The sequence below is a fragment of the Chiloscyllium plagiosum genome, chromosome 6 (assembly GCF_004010195.1).
Source record: "Chiloscyllium plagiosum isolate BGI_BamShark_2017 chromosome 6, ASM401019v2, whole genome shotgun sequence".
In the NCBI taxonomy this organism is placed as follows: domain Eukaryota; kingdom Metazoa; phylum Chordata; class Chondrichthyes; order Orectolobiformes; family Hemiscylliidae; genus Chiloscyllium; species Chiloscyllium plagiosum.
In genome coordinates this window covers 25,991,626-26,011,121 of record NC_057715.1, presented here as the reverse complement: position 1 = coordinate 26,011,121, position 19,496 = coordinate 25,991,626, and the positions used below count along the sequence as shown (strand labels likewise).

Below are 19,496 nucleotides of genomic sequence, written 5' to 3'. Positions count from 1 at the left end.
AGAGAGAGAGAAAGAAGAAGAGAGAGAAAGAAGAAGAGAGAGAAAGAAGAAGAGAGAGAAAGAAGAAGAGAGAAGAAAAGAGAGAGAAGGTTCACTACATCAAGGTCTCAGAACTACTTTGCGTAAAATCTGAACCACTACCTTTCTAAACCAATACTGGGAAGGTAACTCTTTCAAGTCACAGAAGCACAAAGCAAAATATAAATCATACTGAAGTGACCACTCTGTGGGATTTCAGAATTAGCAGTCAATTGCTTGCGCCGTGGTTGGAGAATTAAGAATTTGAGATCAGTATAATGATATCAGAAATACTTGTGGACGCAAACCCCAGCATGTGAAGAAAAAAAAAAGTGATTAGTAATTGGCAATTTAATACTATGGAATCTGCTCATATAAGCTGATGGGTAGCTCTGACCTTAAACTCTCAAAGGATATATTGACAGACCAAGTCACTAAGACCTTCTGTGAACGCAATGTTAAGTTGTTTGTAAAATACAAGCAGACATTCATGGAAATAGGCACTACTTCTAACAACATGATTTTCCATAACAAACAATAGCATTTTTAAATTGAAATTTAGATCTGAAGAGAGATATCTGATGTACTTAAATCAATCATTCTTAAGAACCAGCATTTTAAAAAGGACATTAGTGTCAAGTTAAATTGCTGGTCCCTTCACTATGCAGTGTAAGAAATGCTCATAACTACAGAAGAATCATATAATTTGCAACTAGTTGTTAAAAAAAAAGAAAAAAAATCACACCTACAGAGATTATTTAATGACTGCTACAAATGTATGACAGCAGTTCTTCTATTAAATACAATCAAATCAGACATCTAACCTGCAGCAAACTGGCATAAACTTTCAAGGCAAGATGTTTGAAAAGGAATTCCCAAATAAGACCATGAAACATCTTTTATCATGTGATAGCTGTATCACAATGTTAATCCATTTTGAAAATACATATTTTACTATTCAACAAAGCTCACATTTTCTCTATATAAAAGCCAACCAGAAAATAGCATGTAGGATGAAATTAAAATCAATTTTTTTCCTGAACAGCGAATTTTACATGTACAAATTTGCCAAGTATGAACAGACAACAATAAATAAAAACAATTGTTTAGATTGCTCACCTTTCCAACTTTTTCTCTTAAGATATAGTTGGAAGAGTTGGTATAAATGTCAATTCTGCAAACAATTCAGATTACAGGATGAACTTATCTATCCAGGTGCAGTCACTTAAGAATGCCATAAACTGTATTTTAAATACTACTGCATGTTAAAGTTAATGTTTAATGAAGCTGACACAGATGCAGGAACAAAAACAATGGAAGAATAATTTAAAATGATGAATGAACTAATAGACTATAAACTCATGGGGTCACAAAAGAACATTTGGCTGCACTTTTCATTAAGCCTTAGAAGTATTTTTAAATCTTAGAATGATAGAAGAATAAAGCACAAAAGGAGGTGGCCACTCAGCCCCTCAGGTCTGCATCTGCTCTCTGCAAAAGCAATCCAGTTTATCCACATTCTTTTTTTGTAAAAAGAATGTCATGGAGACTCAAACAAATTGATAATGTTGTTTATTAAATGTCATATGTACTTTAAAAAAAATACTACATCACCTGGAATGAGATAGAGATCATAGGTAAAAGGCATGACATATAAATGGCCATGTAAAACAGCAGTGATGGACAGAGATAAAGATTTAAAAAAAGTTAAAAATAATTTTGCAGTTTTAACTGACCTGAAATTTGTTAGATTAAATTTTATCTTTGACAGTTTTAGGAAATCCTAAGTGTTTATTGCTGCTCTACATGAACCAAAACATTAGCTGCTTTTCATTTCTTTCTCACTTAAGACTGCTTTCTGATGCATTTTAGAGTCATTGAGTCAGATGTATAGCACAGAAAGAGACCCTTCAGTCCAACCCATCCATGTTGAACCAGATATCCTAAATTAATCTAGTTCCATTTACCAGCATTTTGCCCATATTTATCTAAACCTTTCTTATTCATATTCCAATCCAGGTGCCTTTTAAATGTGGTAATTGTATCAGTCTCCACCACTTCCTCTGGCAGCTTATTCCATACATGCACCACCCTCTGTGAAAACGTTGCCCTCAGATCCCTTTTAAATCTTTCCCCTCTCACCCAAAAACTTTTGTTTTGGACTTCATTGCCCGGGAAAAAAAGATTTTTTGGCAATTCATCCTATCCATGCCCCTTATTTTATAAACCTCTTCAAGGTCATCACTCAACCACTGACGCTCCAAGGAAAATAGCCCCAGCCTATTCGGCCTCTCCCTATAGTACAAAGCCTTCAATCCTAGTAACTTCTAAATCCTTTCTGTACCCATTCAAATTTCACAACGTCTTTCTTATAGCAGAGAGGTGAGAATTGAATGCAATATTCTAAAAGTGGCCTAACCAATGGATGGTGAAGAAGGAAAATCATAAGATAGGATGACCTTAATTTTCAATATGACTAAAGGATTATTAAAACAAAGCTGTATGTAAGTTCACCTTTAACCACAAACGTTGAGTATTACCTGAATGGCTTATTTGCTCATTTGTCTTTTTCCATCCCAATAAGTAAACAACTTTGAAACAAAGGGATAAAAATATGCAGAAACACATTTAAAACAGAACTAACTATCTAGCCACGTTATGACTGAGAAAATTATGACTGGTCTTTTACAGAATTAGAAAATGTTAATTGTGAACAGAAAAAATATGATTGCTAAATTAGTATCTGGAAGTGTTGCTTCACTATCTTGTGGAACAACCCATTTCAGTACTGCATAATAATCATTTACACATACGTAATATAGGTGCGATTTACCACACAAGTGTAAAAGGAGCCCCTTCCCAATATTGGATACAAGAATTACAGAAATACAGTTACAGTTGATACTAAACAAGAATGTCTGCCCTTCTGATTATTTCAGCTCAAGTTTTTGCTGTTTAGAAGAGTTCAAAAGCTTTTCCTCAATAAAAAATTGGAGTACAATCACACAAGAATACATCTGATATTTGTCAAACTTGTATAACTTTGAATGGAATACACTGAGTGGAGAAGGAAGAAAGGAACAGCAAAGTGGGCAAACATTCATATATCATTTATAATAGCATTCCCTCAATACAATTTCTTACCACAATGCCAATTAGATTAGTTTCTCCATGTTGCTTTTACTAAGTCATCTTTGCACACAGTTGTGTGAATGACCTTTAGTTAAATCTGTTAATTACTTGAACATCACTGGCAGAAATGTTTATTCAAGCCATATTATACAGGTCCTGAATAGTAATCAGGACTGATGAAAGATATACTTTCCCTTTGATTGATTCAAATCCAAAACTGAATTTATTTCTGATGACGTTTTAAAAAGAAAATCAGCCAGATATTCTGTAATGCTTATATTTGCTTGACGTCTAACAGCTACTACCTCTTTGTCAATCAATGAACCCCTCTTCACTAATCTCAACTGAACCAGTCATCATGTCCCAAATGCTTAGTTTCATAATAAATGGGTTTTACTAACTTCCAGATACCGAATGAGAATCTTTAAGAAAGATGATTTTCAAAAATAGCTCGAAGACTTGAGAAATTTAAATGAAAGAAATTTTAAGTCAGCTATTAGATGCAAATAAAATTAGTCACCTAAAGACATTCATTTCACTGGGGTATACAGAGCCGCTCCTCAGCAACAGTAAACTGACTTACCAAAAATCTCAAGAACTGGCTTATAGACATGAGCTTATGGAATCAGGATTTACATAAGAAGCATCCATCGATAAAAAGACAGGTAGTTGGGATACTGGGTGTATTTTCAGCTGGTAACCTGTGCCACAGGGATCAGTGTTGGGGCCATAATTATTTACAATACACATTAATCACTTGGGTGCAGGAAGTGAATGTATTACTGCCAAGTTTGCAGTTGACATAAAAAAACAGGTGAGAAAGCAAGCAGTGAGGAAGATGGTCTATAATGGGCCATGAATTAAATGAGTGTAGTTGAGAGTCAACCACATTGCTTTGGATCTGGAGTCACGTGTAGGCCTGACCAGGGCAAGGATGGGCAGATTCCTTTCCTAAAGAACATCAGCGAGCCAGGTGGGTTTTTCTTCCAATAATCGACAACGGTTCCATAGTCAATAGACTTTCAGTTCCACATTTTTATTGAATTCAATTCCATGGTTTGCCATGGTGGGATTCAAACCCAGATCCCTTGACATGACCTGGGTCTCCTGCTGACTAATTCTAGCAATACTACCATTAGGGCATCACTGCTAATTATGGGAAATTATGCACTTTGTCAGGAAGAACAAAAGAGCTGAATATTATTAAAAAAGGTAGAAAGCTGCTTCACAGATGGAATTGGGACTCCTTGTGCACAAGTCACAAAAAGCCAGCATCCAAATTCAGGGGGTAATAGGGAAGGCAAATAGATTATTGATTTTTTTTTTTCCCCCAAAGAGGAATGTATTATAAAAAGGAGAGAGAGAATTTGCTGGAACTATTCAAGGTAATACTTAGACCACACCTAGAATATTAGTGAACAGTTTTGGTCATTTTATCTAAAGAAATGTAGACTGCCTCCAGTGCAGTCTAAGGTTCACTAGGCTAATCTCAGGGATGGAGGGATTGAGTAGGTTGGGCCCACACTCATCAGCATTTAAAAAAGTGACAGGCAACTCAATTGATGTCTTAACCAGGCAATTCCACATTCTGAGTTCCACATTCCTTCTTGTTCTAGATTCTTCCGTAGGAGAAACAGCATCTATACGGTCAAGCCTTCCACAAGAAGTCTCTGTTTCAAAAAGACTTTTTAGGTGCATCTTTGAGAAAGCACAAGAGCTGACTGGGCAGAAGCGTTTAGAAGAGACGTGCACAGCCAATAGTGAGAAACAAAAATATGGTGTGCATAAGAGAACGGAAGTGACGGTCACATAGATCTCAGAACAGGTCTTGGAGAAGTTGGAGGTTGGAAGGGATGACGGATAGGGGAGGGGTTGAGTCCACAGGGAGATTTGAACATTCAGGTTAAGAATTTTAAACTTGCACAAACACTAAACTACAGCAGTTGCCCAGTTTTGAACTTTCAAAAATGACCTCATGAACCAGACCACAATTCTTTGCAGCAGTCAGTCTCCAAGAGGGGCAAGAATCAAATCCCCATTGGACAGTAAAAGGCAAACTGCTGAAAATCTAAGTTTCCACCCTGAAGTTATATAATCACACCTGGAACCCCAACTGTTAAGAGAGATTGATTATGTAGTTAGAAACATAGAAAGACTGAACAAAAAAAAAACCTATCTAGTCTAGGCTCACTTTCAAGCACTTCGTCCATAGCCACATAGTTTATTTAACTCCAAGTGCATAGTCTTTCTTTTAAAAAAAAACGTGAATAGTTTTTTTTTTTGCCATTTACATCACACTTCCATACAGTGGATACCAGACTATTGCATTCTCTGCTGAACTAACTACCAAATTCCATTTAGCCTACTACCAATTACTTTAAACCTATGCCCCCAATTATCAACATCTTGATTAATTGAAAAATGGTCCTTCCCACTTGGTTCTAGGCTTTTTTAAAAAACATCTCAATTATTTGTCACACCACTTTGTTCCAAAAGAAAACATCAGTTTCTCTGACCTTTCCTCCTAGTTGAAGTTCTACATTACTGCGATTACTTTTCCTCTTTCCTGGGATGTGAAATTTGCTCGCATTGTTAGCATTTGTTGGCTGTCTTAATTATTCTTGAAAAAAAATGGTGGAAGTTAGCCACACTCTTAAACCATTGTAATTCATCTAATGACAGTACACCGAGTGTTGCCGAGAAGCAAGTGCCAGGATTTTGACATAGGGACAGTGATTTTTAGTTATAAAGTTAGGGTTCAGAGGAGATCTACAATCCTGTCTAATATGATCACATCCTCCCTCCAATGGAATGAGGAGAGCTGAATGTACTACTTCAGTGTTATATATTGCTCCAGCAAAAACTTCCTATTTCTTACATGATACTTTGGAAAACAAAGCAAAACCTCCCATATGCCTTCTTGGCCACTTTTGTTACTTGTCTTGCTCTGGGAGTTTTAAATGCTCTTCTTTCCATACTCTAACACATTTATTTATAAACAGTAATTATGAGAAGTTAACTTCAAATTCATAAATATGCACACTGACACAAAAATAATGCTTTGTTTTTCAGTTCCTCAAATTCTGGAATGAAAATGTGGCAATGACAACATGAAGCAATATTTATATAATCTAAAACTAAACTCTGTACCCTTGAACAGACTCATAACTTATGGGAGAAATCTTATGACTAGATTTACAAACATTGCAGTAAGTTATTAGGTTAACTTTGGCAAAATTCACCTTCATAATCATTTTTTATGAAAAAGCTTTGCACTGAGCAAGCCTCAAGCACAATCCATAACATTCTTGAAGATCAGTGGCTGTTCCTGACATGGCAGGCATCTCAGTGACATCAGTGGAAGTGTTAAAGCTAACCTGATTCCCCTGATAGCATTGTTGTGACAAGGATTTTAGTGGAATAATGGTGGGCATATCACTGTTGAAGCTGAAATCCAATAGAACTATAAAAGATTTAGCACTGCATTTATAGACTGCATCAGCACCAACTGAGTTACACAACAGAGTCATGATGGTTACCAATCTTACACTTTATATTTCACTTCCAATTTCATTAAGTAATGAATTAATAGTACTGTACAAACTTAACATGTTGTCTCAAGTGCAGCTTTTCTTACATAGCAATTAGTACATTTATCATATCTGGCAACAATACTGTACACATTTTACTTTGTATATATTTTTAAAAGGAGTTTGTTGATCATTCACATGAACTTTTGATTGCTTGGAAATCTAGCCATTTCATTTGTTTGGCAAGGATTGTAGAGTCATCTGAAACTGGTACCAGGAATTAACAGCAATCTCCAACATACCAGAAACATTTCACTGCACTCTCACAACAGCAACCTAATCCAGCTGCATCTTGTTCCTTTACAAATTTTCTCTGCTTTTCTGAACTACAAAACTTGAAAATGAGGAAGGCTTGAAAAGGTTATATACCCATATTGTTTCACCCTTGTAATAACCATTGACAAAAATATTGAAGGAATAATTTGTCAGGATTATGTTAGTTACCATTTAAAGTGCAATTTACACTAGACAGATTGTATTTTAATAGAATTTTTAAAACTTAAATCACAACTTTATAGCGTAGAAGTGAAATAAGGTTCTATATTCCATGAGCGAAAAATATTTGCATAACAGTTGCTCAAATATTTTCCAAAACAGATCAAAATGTCTTAAATAGAAAACACCTTTGGGTAATGGCTAGACACAGATCATTACAGCCTCGGGCTGGTGAATGTTCAGAGTCATCAGGGAAATATTCATCAAGCTCATTGCTGTTGAAGATACAAATGCTACATTCCCCCTTCATCTGTAAAAACTCCACAATAATGCCAAATATTTGAGCAATCCCTCCCCCCACCCGCTGATAATAATCAGCTGACTCGTGGAAAATCTGATCAATTATTGAGAGAGAACTATGCAGCAAATTCAGATCCCATCAACTCCTGAAAAAGAAGTTACAAAGTTTGGGATTGGCCACAGGTTCAGAGTTTTCTGATTATAGACCTTCCAGCTGTCGTTAGCATATTTTCGGTGCAGTGGCTCAGGGAGAATTTCAAAGTGCTGGGAAGTTTTTTCTTGTCTCAATGACTCGCTCCACAGGCGAGGAGAGAGTCAGATGCTTGAACGCGACATGGCAAGTGCTAAACCAGCTGCGGCCCTCACCCACCGACCAAAAAAAAAATAATTCAAAAATAAAAATACAGCACATCCTCACCCACGCCTGGTGCATACTGCACATTATCTTTCCCCGTACTTAACAGAGAACACGCAGCCCCCACCACACACCCGATTACTTTACCCATTCCAACGCTAGCAATTTCAAAGACACAGCCACTCCCACCTGTAACTGGGAGGAAGTGGGCATGTAGTTATGGAATTCTTAAAATATCATTTCTTCAAATTCATTTACATTAAAACATACAAATTATACCATGACCCAAGTCTACACAATTCTGTTGAACAAAAGATGAATTTAAAACCTATGCCTTTAAGTCCAAGCACAGTCAAGAGAGAAGCCACAAACGTCTCTCATTTTCCCCTACAATAGTTGGGTTTTTGAGCTAAAGTCTAATGTCGACATGGAGGAGACTTCAGGATCACAACAACTTGTAGCTGCTGGCCATTCACCCCCGCAGTGTTTACACACCTCTCCTTGTCATCGCTCTCATTCACAACAAGCAGCACTCGCGGATCCCAAACTCCAATGAAACGCTATTTAAAAAAAAAAGTTAAAACGGGCGGGAGGGAGGCGCTCATCCTGGCAAACGTGCAGCATTTAATCCTCCATGAAGAAAAAAACACCAGAGTAACTGATAAATACAAGTTAGGGACATGAAAGGAAATAGTTGCAAACCAGAAGCAAAAAGAAAGCCTTCCGATGCCAATACACTGTGGAAACGAGTAGCATTCTTTACAAACTCATTGGAGTATCACAAGGTAACTTTTTGCAAAGGTGGGTTTATTTAATTTTACAGTTATATCAATGACTTTGTTGGGTTTCGAAGGACTGAAGGGAACAGTTTTCCTCGTGTTGGAGTGAAGCTGAGTGAGTTTACAGAACCTTCCCCTCCTGCTGCTCTTTGAGAGTCGTACCTGAGCCAGGTCGTCCGCCGCCAGCATCCTGGTCGCTGGACTCTTCATGCTGTCGAACATCGCCACCGCCGCCTGCTGCTCCTCCGACTGAAGACTCACCGGCTTGAGTTGCGTGAAGACAGGCTCGTCCGAGCTGCCCCCGCCCAAACTGCCTCTCAATGCACCGCAGGCCATTTGCTCCACACGGTGACAGGGAGTGTGCATCTGTCTGTGTGCGCGGTCAATATAGGATCCGCATCCGCCGGCTCCTGCAGTTCTCACTCGCACCCAGTGCCTGCCGACTCTCCAAACATTCTGCCACTTCTATCACTCTCTCCCCTTCGACAGCGGGTTCATCACCCTCCACCGTGACTGACAACACAACCCACCAATCAGAAACCCGCTCCCCAACAGAGTGACGTGCGTACCCACCAATCAGCTCCCCACAGAGCGGCGGGCTCTCGTAAGAGCAGAGGTATCAGGTTACACACTCACCCAACAGGTATGTGCTGAGGTAATGTTCAGTGTTGTTTGTAAGGGCTCGTGTAGTACAGCGGTACTGTCCCTGTCTTTAGAATACCCGACTCGGATTCAAATCCCCCTGCTCCTGAACTGTGTTAAAACATTGCCTGAACAGGCTGGTTTTTAAAAAAATATTTCAAGCTGGTGTTGGCTTAATCCCATCCCAAATGTAAAGTGCACAGGTGGAAGTGTGTGTTTGGTGTGCAAAGTTTCAATTGTACTCCTAACTAGATGAGGAAAAAAAACAAGTCCTCTGCAGGGTTTCCCTGAATGTCTTGGAATGAAAAGACTGAGTTTTTTGAAGAAGTAACAAAGAGGGTTGATGAGGATAGAGCTGTAGATGTGATCCATATGGACTTCAGTAAGGCATTCAAAAAGGTTCCACATGGGAGATTGGTTGGCAAAGGTTAGATCTCATGGAATACAGGGAGAACTAGCCATTTGAATACAGAACTAGCTTGAAGGTAGAAGACAGGGGGTGGTGGTGGAGCGTTGTTTTTCAGACTGGAGGCCTGTGACCAGTGAAGTTCCACAGGATCAGTGCTGGGTCCACTACTTTTTGTCCCTTATATAAATGATTTGGAAGTGAACATTGTAAGTTTGCAGATGATATCAAAATTGGAGCTGTAGTGGACAGTGAAACAAGGTTACCTCAGATTACAATGGGATCATGATCAGATGGGCCAATGGGCTGAGGAGTGGCAAATGGAGTTTAATTGAGGTAAATACAAATTGTTACATTGTGTTGCAAATCTTAGCAGGACTTATACACTTAATGGTAAGGTCCTAGGGAATGTTGCTGAACAAAGAGACCTTGGAGTGCAGGTTATAGCTGCTTGAAAGTGGAGATGCAGGTAGATAGGATAATGAAGAATGCGTTTGGTATGCTTTCCTTTGTTGGTCAGAGTATTGACTTCAGGAGTTGGGAGGTTGTGTTGTGGCTGTACAGGATGTTGGTTAGGCCACTTTTGGAATATTGCATGCAATTCTGGTCTCTTTCCTATTGGAAGGATGTTATGAAATTTGAAAGGATTCAGAAACAATTTACAAGGATGTTGCCAGGGTTGGAGGATTTGAGCTATAGGGAGAGGCTGAATAGGCTGGGGTTGTTTTCTCTGGAGCTTCAAAGACTGAGGGGTGACATTATAGAGGCTTATAAAATCATGAAGGGCATGGATAGGATAAATAGACAAAGGCTTTTTTCCTGGAGTGGGGAGAATCCAGAACTAGAGGGCATAGGTTTAGGGTGAGAGGGGAAAGTTTTAAAAGAGACCTAAGGGGCGACTTTTTCACACAGAGGGTGCTGCGTATATGGAATGAGCTGCCAGCGGAAGTAGTGGAGGCTGGTACAATTGCAACATTTTAAATGCATTGGGATGGCTATATGAATGGGTATATGGGTATATGAGGGTTTGAAGAGATATGGTCTGGATGCTGGCCAAGTGGGACTAGATTAGGTTGGGATATTTGGTCAGCATGGATGAGTTGGACTGAAGGGTCTGTTTCCATGCTGTACATTTCTATGACTCTATAGCATGGAGTTCTGTGAATTGTATATTTGTGTGTCCATTAATTGAGATCTACCTTGAGTGATTTTTATTAATACATCTTATATAAGGTCAGGCCAGCTTCCATGGCCAGGTGCCACAACAGTCCGAAATGCATAGGGGGACTGCAAAATGCAGTTTAGATGTGCCACTGTGCATGAATAGAACCTGGATTTGTTTTCAATGATAGAACACCTTGATAAGTCCCTGAAAGTTGTAACTTTTCTGAATGTTTTTACTTTTCTCCAGTGCTTATTAGCCTACATGGGCTCCCATTCTAACAATGTCTCAATTTTAATGTCTTTGCACATGATTTACAATTCTTCCATGATCACATCCCCCCTTGTGACTACAATGACCTCCTGAACGATTTCTGCTCCCCTCCAACTAACATCTTAGGCATTCCTGATTCCAATTGACTTGCCATCAGCAGTCATCCTAGGTGCTGACTTCTGCAATTCTTTTATATTTGTCTCTTAAGCTTTCTCCCCTACTTCAAGGACTAATTAAAAGTTACCTCATTGCTGTCACGATATCTCCTTGTCTCCTAATATAAAGTTCTGTTTACCAATACTCCTGTGAAATGTTTTGAGCTGTTTCAGGAATATGGAAGTAGAATAGCAGATATTAAAATGATATTTCAGAATGCACAGAATACAGGAAGTCCCCAATTTATGAACGTCAGAATTACAAATGCTCATACTTACGAATGTGATCCCATACAGGAGTACAATTTTAAATATCCAGCATACAGACATTTCCTGTACTTATTAATGGCTGCTTTATATTATCCTGCATTGTGTTCTGACAATCAACTGGCTAGCAGACTCAGGAACACAACAGATCCATTCCAATAAGTAAGAATTATTCCAAGAGACATGGTATACTAGAAATTGAAAACATAGTTATAAACTAAAAGAAAAGGCATACAAGTGTACAAAGCTAGGTTGAAGTGGATGGAATATGAAGAAAGCAAACAATGAACATCGAAATAATAATGAAGGAATAGTTACACTAACAAGCCAGAAAAATAAAATCAGAGAGTAAGAGTTTTAAAAAGTTAGTGTTGGTATGATAAACAATGAGATTGGAGAATTAATGGAATATAAAGAAATGACAAATGAACAGGTATTTTGCATCAGTCCTCATTGTTGAAGATACAAGTAACATCACAGAAGCAGTAATAAGTCAGGAAATCAGCTAACATATTGAAAAGGGTAATGTAACTGGTTCGGAGGGATGTGATAGCACTGGGAGCGGGTGCAGAGGTGGACTTATGAGCATTTACCAGAGGATGGTGGGGAATCTAGAACTGATTGCCTCATAAGGCTGGGTGAAAAGTGTTTGAAATTGCAGTTGCAAGGCCATGGCAATGGACCAAGTGCTGAGGAAGTGGGATTGGAATAGTTTTTGATCAGCATGGAGCAACATGGACTGAAGGGTCTTTTCCTGTGTTGTAGATTTCTATTGTAGAATGTGGTGCTGGAAAAGCACAGCAGGTCAGGCAGCATTCGAAGAGCAGGAGAATCGATGTTTCGGGCATAAGCCCTTCATCAGGAAGACATCAAGAAGCCCGAATTCCTGATGAAGGACTTATGCCCAAAACGTCGATTCTCCTGCTCCTCAGATGCTGCCTGACTGGCTGTGTTTTTCCAGCACTACACTCTTCGATCTGATCTTCAGCATCTGCTGTACTCACTTTCTCTCTGTGGATTTCTATAACTATGACAATTTAGCAGTTGGTTTGGAAAAGGGAACTGATAGATGTGATGAAGGTCTGTGACACATTAATATTATTTGAAAAAATGTGTTCAATAGGGTCTTGTGGAGTGTTGTTGAACAGAGGGACCTAGGGGTGAAGGTACATAGTACCTTGAAAGTTCCACTGATGGGCAGGGAGGCAAAGAAAGTGTTTGGCACGGTTACCTTCATTGGTCAGAGCTTTGAGAACTGGAGTTGAGACATTATGTTGCAGCTGTATAGGATATTAGTGAGGCCACTTTTGGAATACTGTGTACAATTCTGGTTGCCATGCAATAGGAAGGATGTTGTTAAACTAGAATGGGTGCAGAAAAAAATTACAAGAATGTTGCTGGGACTAGAGCGTTTAAGTTATAGGGAGAGGCTGGATAGAATGGGTTTGATTTCCCTGGAGTTTCTGAGGATAAAGGGTGACCTTATAGAGGTTTATAAAATCAAGAGGGGAATAGCTAAGGTGAAGAGCCAAGGTCTTTTTCCAGGGGTAGGGGAGTGCAAAGCTAGAGAGCATAGGTTTAAGGTGAGTGGGGAAAGATTTAAAAGGGACCTGAGGAACAACTTTTTCACACAGATGGCGGTACGCATGTGGAACGAGCTGTCAGAGGAAGTGGTAGAGGTGAGTATAATTACAGCATTTAAAAGACATTTGGACATATACATTGGATAGGAGTGGTTTGGAGGGATACAGACCAAATACAGTTAAATGAGACTAGTGTAGTTTGGGAAACTGGTCGACATGGGTGAGTTGGATGGAAGGGTCTGTTTATGTTTTGTATGCCTCTATGACTCTATGACTCTAAATTGAAGGGAGGAAGAAAATCACAACACCATAGGAGTTGAACTGATTAAATTGATGGAATTGTGGGCTGACATGTGCATGAGTACTGATACATTTTATCCTAGGGTCTGAAAAAAAGTGACTGGTGAGATAATTGTTGCAATTATTTTTAATTTTCCCAAACTCCCTTTATTTGCTGACAGTTCTGTAGATTAGAAGATAGTGAATTTAAGCCCTTTATTCAAAAAGGGAGGGAGACAGAAAGCAGGAAAATACAGGCCAGTTGGCTAAACATTTGTCATGGGAAAGATATTAAAAGGTATTATTTTTAAAAATTATCATGGGGATAATTACCTTGGATAAGTTCAAGGTTATCACACACAGTTAATATGATGCTGGGAATGGAAAATCATGTTTGACCAATCAGTTGGACTTCTTTGAGGAGGTAACACACTATGTATAAAAAGGAATCCGTGAATAGACTGTACTAGATGTTAAGAAGGCATTTAGTAAGGTGCCACATCAAAGATTATTGCAGAAAACAAATCACTTGGTGGGGCAGGTAATATATTGCTGGTGGACAGCAGATTGGCTGGTTAACACAAAGCAGCAATAAATGGGTCCTCTTTGAAAAGTAATAGAGGGAAACCAGGAATCAGGACTGTGACCTCAACAGTTTGTAATTTATATTAATGAATGAGATGGAGAGACAGAAGATACAATTTCCAAATTTTCTGACAACATAAAGATATATAGAAAAGTCAGTGTGAAGAGGACACAATAAAGCTTAAAAAAAAGATATCAATAGACTGAGTAAGCAAAGATGTGGCAAATAAAGTACAATATAGGAAAACATTGGTGGTACAGCGGCTCAGTGGTTAGCGCTGCTCCCTCACAGCACCAGGGACCCTTCAATTCCAGCCTTGGGCAACTGTCTGTGTGGAGTTTGCACATTCTCCTCGTGTCTGTGTGGGCTTCCTCTGGGTGCTCTGGTTTCCTCCCACAATCTAAATTTGTGCAGGTTAGGTGAATTGTCTGTGTTAAATTGACCATAGTGTTCAGGGATGTGTAGGTTAGTTGCAGTGATCAGGGGTAAATATAGGGGAATGGGTCTGGGCGGGTTGCTCTTTGAAGGGTCGGTGTGGACTTTTTGGGCCAAAAGGCCTGTTTCCTCATTGTAGAGATTCTATGATTCTATTCTCTGAAAAAGTATCCACTTGCCGAAATGATGGGAGATTGAAGAGCTCAGTTTCTTTTATTCTCTCATGAGATACTGGCTCAACCAGCACCTATTGTCCATATTTAGTTTCCATGATTCGGAGATGCCGGTGTTGGACTGGGGTGTACAAAGTTAAAAATCACACAACACCAGGTTATAGTCCAACAGGTTTAATTGGAAGCTCTAGCTTTCGGAGCGACACTCCTGACAATCACCTGATGAAGGAGCGTCGCTCCGAAAGCTAGTGCGCTTCCAATTAAACCTGTTGGAGTATAACCTGGTGTGTGATTTTTAACTTTGTACACCCCAGTCCAACACCGGCATCTCCAAATCATGATCGCTCCGAAAGCTAGTGTGCTTCCAATTAAACCTGTTGGACTATAACCTGGTGTGTGTTTTTTATATTTAGTTTCCTTTGAGAAGATGGTGCTGAGCTGTCTGCTTGCACATTGCAATCCATTTGGTGTAGGTACATGAATAATGCCATTCAGGAGGCAATTCTGGGATTTTAACCAGGCAACATCAAAGAAACTGATATATTTTCAAGTCAGAATTGTGAATGGGTTAGAAGGGAACTTGCAAATTGTCATGTACTCATAACTTTTTTGCTCTTGTCCTTCCAGATGGCAGAGATTGTGGATTTGGAAGGTACTGCCGAAGGAGCTCTGGTGAGTTGTTTTATTGCATCTTACAATGGTCCATGGTGCCTCTACTAAGCATTGGTGTTGGAGGGAGTGAATGTTCATGAACCTGATGCCAATCAAAGGGTTGCTTTGCCCTGGATTCTATCAAACTTCTTGAGTGTTATTGGAGCTGTAAGCATCCAGGAAAATGGAGAGTGTTCTATTACACTTCTGACTTGCGAATTGTTAATGGTGGACAGGATTTTAGGAAGTCACTGGACATACTTTACAATTATAGAATCCTTACAGTGTGAAAACAGGCCATTCGGTCCAACAAGTCCACACTGACCCTCTGAAGAGCATTCCATCTATAACCTTGTAATTCTTGTAGCTAATGCACCTAACCTACACATACCTGAATGCTTTGAGCAATTTAGCATGGCCAATTCAACTAACTTGCACATCTTTGGACTGTGGAAGGAAACCGGAGCACCTGGCAGAAACCCATGCAGACACAGAGAGAACGTGCAAACTACACACAGACAGCTATCCAAGGTTGGAATTGAACCCAGGTCCCTGGCACTATGAGGCAGCAGTACTAACTGCTGAGTCACCATGCTGCACCCTGACCTGATGGTAAAGAGGTTAAATAATCAGTCGGTCCAGTTCCCAAAGAACATGACCTTGTCCTTGCCTTGATTGCCTCTGGTCTCAGATGCTATTGAGTCTGCACACTGTCAGCAGATCTGAGCACAAAATTGTGACATCATCCATGTACAGGGAGGCTTTCACCCATAAGCCTTTTCTGCCTGGATTAGATGTACCTCTCAGTCACATGCTTGCTAATGGATTCAACATAGGCTGTATTCAACACAAAAATAAGGCAGGACAGAGTGGGCAACCTTGCCTGGCTCTAGATCTGTTTGGGACGCTTTCTGATTCCCATCCATTGAATGAGACTGCTGTATTGCTGCAGCATTCCAAGCCACTGAGCTGTTCTTGAAGCCAGAATTGTTATGTAATTAGTCCACTTCAGCTGCTAGTCAATGGTAACCCCTGAATATCGATAGTGGGGAATTCAGTGATAGCTATGCCACAGAACATCAAGAGTTGATGGTCAGATAGTCATTGCCTGGCACTTGTGCATATGTTATTTGCTATTTGTCAGCCTAAGATTGGATATTGTCTAGGTGTTGATGCATTTGGAATGGAATGCTTCAGTTCTGAAAAGCAATAAATGATGCTGAACATTGTACAATCATCAGGGAACTTCCACACTCTGGCATTATGATGGAGGGAAAATCATTGATGTGACAGTTGAAGATCATTGAGCCTAGGATACAACTCTGAGTAATTCCAGCAGTGATGATATGAAGCTGAGATGATTGAATTCCAATAACTACGATCATCTTCTTTTGTACCAGGCATGACTTAAATCTAGAGAGTTTTCTCCCAATTACCATTAATTCCAGTTTTTTGAGGGCTCCTTAATGGTATACTTGGTCAGATGCAGCCTTGATGTCAAGGGCAATCGCCCTAACTCAGTTCTGGAATTTAGCTCTTTTGTCCATTTGAACCAAGGCTGTAATGATGCAAAGAGCTGAGCTGCCTTAGTGGAACCCAAACTGAGCACTGGTAATCAGGCCATTTCTGTTTAATTGCAGTGTTGATGACACCTTCAGTCACTTTCCTGATGATCTATAGTAGACTGATGGGATGATAACTGATTGGGTTGGATTTGTCCTGCTTTTTGTGTACTGGATATACCTGGGCAATTTTCCTCATTGTCAGCTAGATTTCTGTGTTGTAACTGTACTAAAATAGCTTGGCTAGAGACATGACAAGTTCTGGAGCACAAATCCTCAGTACTATTACCGGAATGTTGTCAGGGCTCAAGGCTTTTTCAGCTGTTTTTTGACATCATGTATATTGTGCTGCCACCTCTGCTGGGACTGTCCTATTAAAAGAGAAGGACATTCCACTGGATGGTGATGGCAGTGTCTGGGACATTGTCTGTAAGGTATGATTCTATGTATTTGACTAGATTAGGCTGTTGCTTTACTAGTCTGTGAGACAGCTCTCTCAAATTTGGCACTAGCCCCCAGGTGTTCATAATGAGGACTTTGCAGGGTTGATAGGTCTATTTGTGCCATTGTCATTTCTGGTATCTTGCTTAGTGCCATCTGATTTCATTCTTTTTTTCCCTTCTAGTGGTTGATACTACTGAGGAGCTTGCTCAGCCATTTCAGAGGGCAGTTTAGAGTCAATCACATTGCTGTGGGTTTGGAGTCACATGTAGACAAGTTGAAGATGACAATTTCTTTCCCCAAAGGACATTAGTGAACCAGATGAGTTTTAAAGGCAATTAATAATAGTCTTATGGTGATCATTAGATCTGGGCATCCTTGCAGAAAGTTAACATGAGGTGTAGCAAACTTTCAGGAAAGATAATAGAATATTAACATTTATCGGGAGGGGAACTGAATATAAAAATAGATGATATGTTTCAGTTATAAAGAACACAAGTGAGACCTCATCTGAGTACCGTTCACAGCACCTTCCAAACCCATGACCACTTACATTGAGAAGGAAAAAGGCAGCAAATTCATCAGAACACCATCAAGTTCTCCACCAAGCCACTCAATATCCTGATTTTGAAATATATCACTAATCATTCAAAATCCTAGAATTCCCTCCCTAATGGAATTGTGGGTTCATTATGGGGTCGTCTAATGAAGGAAGGTTGGAAAAGCTAAGCTTGTAACTATTGGAGCTTAGAAGATTTTAAGAGATGATTGAAACATATAAATTCTGAGGCGTTTTGACATGACAGATGGAGAAGATGTTTCCCCTTATCAGAGAATCAATAAGTAGGTTTTTTTTTCAGATTATGGTTGCCCTTTTAGGATAGAGATGAGATTTTATTGCTTCTCTCAGACAGTTATGCAACTTTGTAACTCTCTGCCTCAGAAAGTTGTGGAAGCAGGATCATTGTATATTTGTAAACTGGAGGTAGATAAATATCTGATAGGCGATGGTGTCCAAATGTGTCATGGTGAGATGGGAATGTGGAGTTTGAAATGCAAATATTTCAGCCATGAACTTATTAAATGGAGGAGAAGGCTTGAGGTTGCTAAGTGACCTACATCTGCTTCTAATTTGTTTTTTTCATAAAACAAAATACATTGTAAATGATTAAGATCCCTTTAGCAGGTCCTAAGAGATTTGAGGGGCAGGGGTAGATACATTGATTATTAAAATGTTGTGGACAGGTTCACAAAGTAATCAAAAAGATTATTGGAAGCATTTTCTTCTGATAAGAGGACTATGTCACAATGGGTTAGAAGCCATACTTCAACTGTACAAGATCCTGGATAATCTATGACAGACATACTGTGAGCAGTTCTGGGCATTGTAGCTCAGGAAGAATACATTGGCCTGGAGTGCAGTATACGTTTTACCAGAACAAAACATGAATTCCAAGGTCTAAACCATGACGAGATATTGCACAAGCTAAAGTTATGTTTCTTAGAAGTTACAAGATTAAGGAATGATACGTTCAAAGCTTTCTGGATATTAAGGGAAATGGTAGAGAAATTGTAGAGAAACTATTTCTACTAGTTGCAAAAGTTTCAATAAGATTCCTTCACATTCCAATGAGCTCAGGCCCATCCTACTCAACCTCTCCTTATTAGACAGTCCTTTCATATCTAATATTAGTCCAATGAATCTTCTCTGGAAATGCATATGTGTTGCATACTTTGCTTCCCTTTCCAATGTTTGAGAATGAACAAGGGGTTTGAGAGGAGGCCAGGGATTGAGGGATAGACAGAGCCTGTGGCTGAGAGTGCCAGGGAGGCTGGAGGAAAGATAGAGACTGTAACTTACAAAGTGGAACTCTCCCCTTCCCCAGTGGTCTCTCCTTGGCAGCCACTCCTTCGCACGCTCGCTTATCGTCTTTATCCACCTTGATGCTCAAAGTGAGGGTTCCTTCTCAGTGTAAGGCAGCTGAGTGTGGCTGTTGCTGCCTGCCAAGACATGTGGCACTTATAGCATCTGAAGCCTTTTTATTATCTCATGGTATTAAGGAACATAGGGTAAAGACTGGTCTGTGTAGATATGGAGGGAAGTTACAAGTCAGCCCAATAGATTTGAAGGAATAAATGATCTACTAATGTTTCCAGCTGCTTATATTCCTTGGTGTGAAACCAATTTTTATCCAGCTGATGCAATGATTAACATGAACATACAGATTCCATGTGTCATGATCATAACTTGAGTCACCTCTGAACCTATCAA

General features: G+C 39.5%; 1 protein-coding gene across 3 annotated transcripts in view; it reads right to left on the bottom strand.

The window, feature by feature from the left end:
- klf5b (Kruppel-like factor 5b) overlaps positions 1-19,278 on the bottom strand; it is a 41,567-nt gene extending 22,289 nt beyond the window's left edge. The window contains exons 1-2 of one of the 3 annotated variants that reach the window (XM_043691380.1): positions 3,671-3,696; positions 1,138-1,192 (exon numbers count right to left, since the gene is read on the bottom strand). In XM_043691380.1, coding sequence (XP_043547315.1) covers positions 1,138-1,192; positions 3,671-3,684 — 69 coding nt within the window. In that variant the 5' untranslated portion in view covers positions 3,685-3,696. Of the gene's footprint in view, positions 1-1,137; positions 1,193-3,670; positions 3,697-8,771; positions 9,097-19,085 lie in introns of those variants that run through there. The other 2 variants (XM_043691381.1, XM_043691379.1) reach the window with 2 other exon arrangements.
- Between the last annotated feature and the right edge of the window lie 218 nt (positions 19,279-19,496).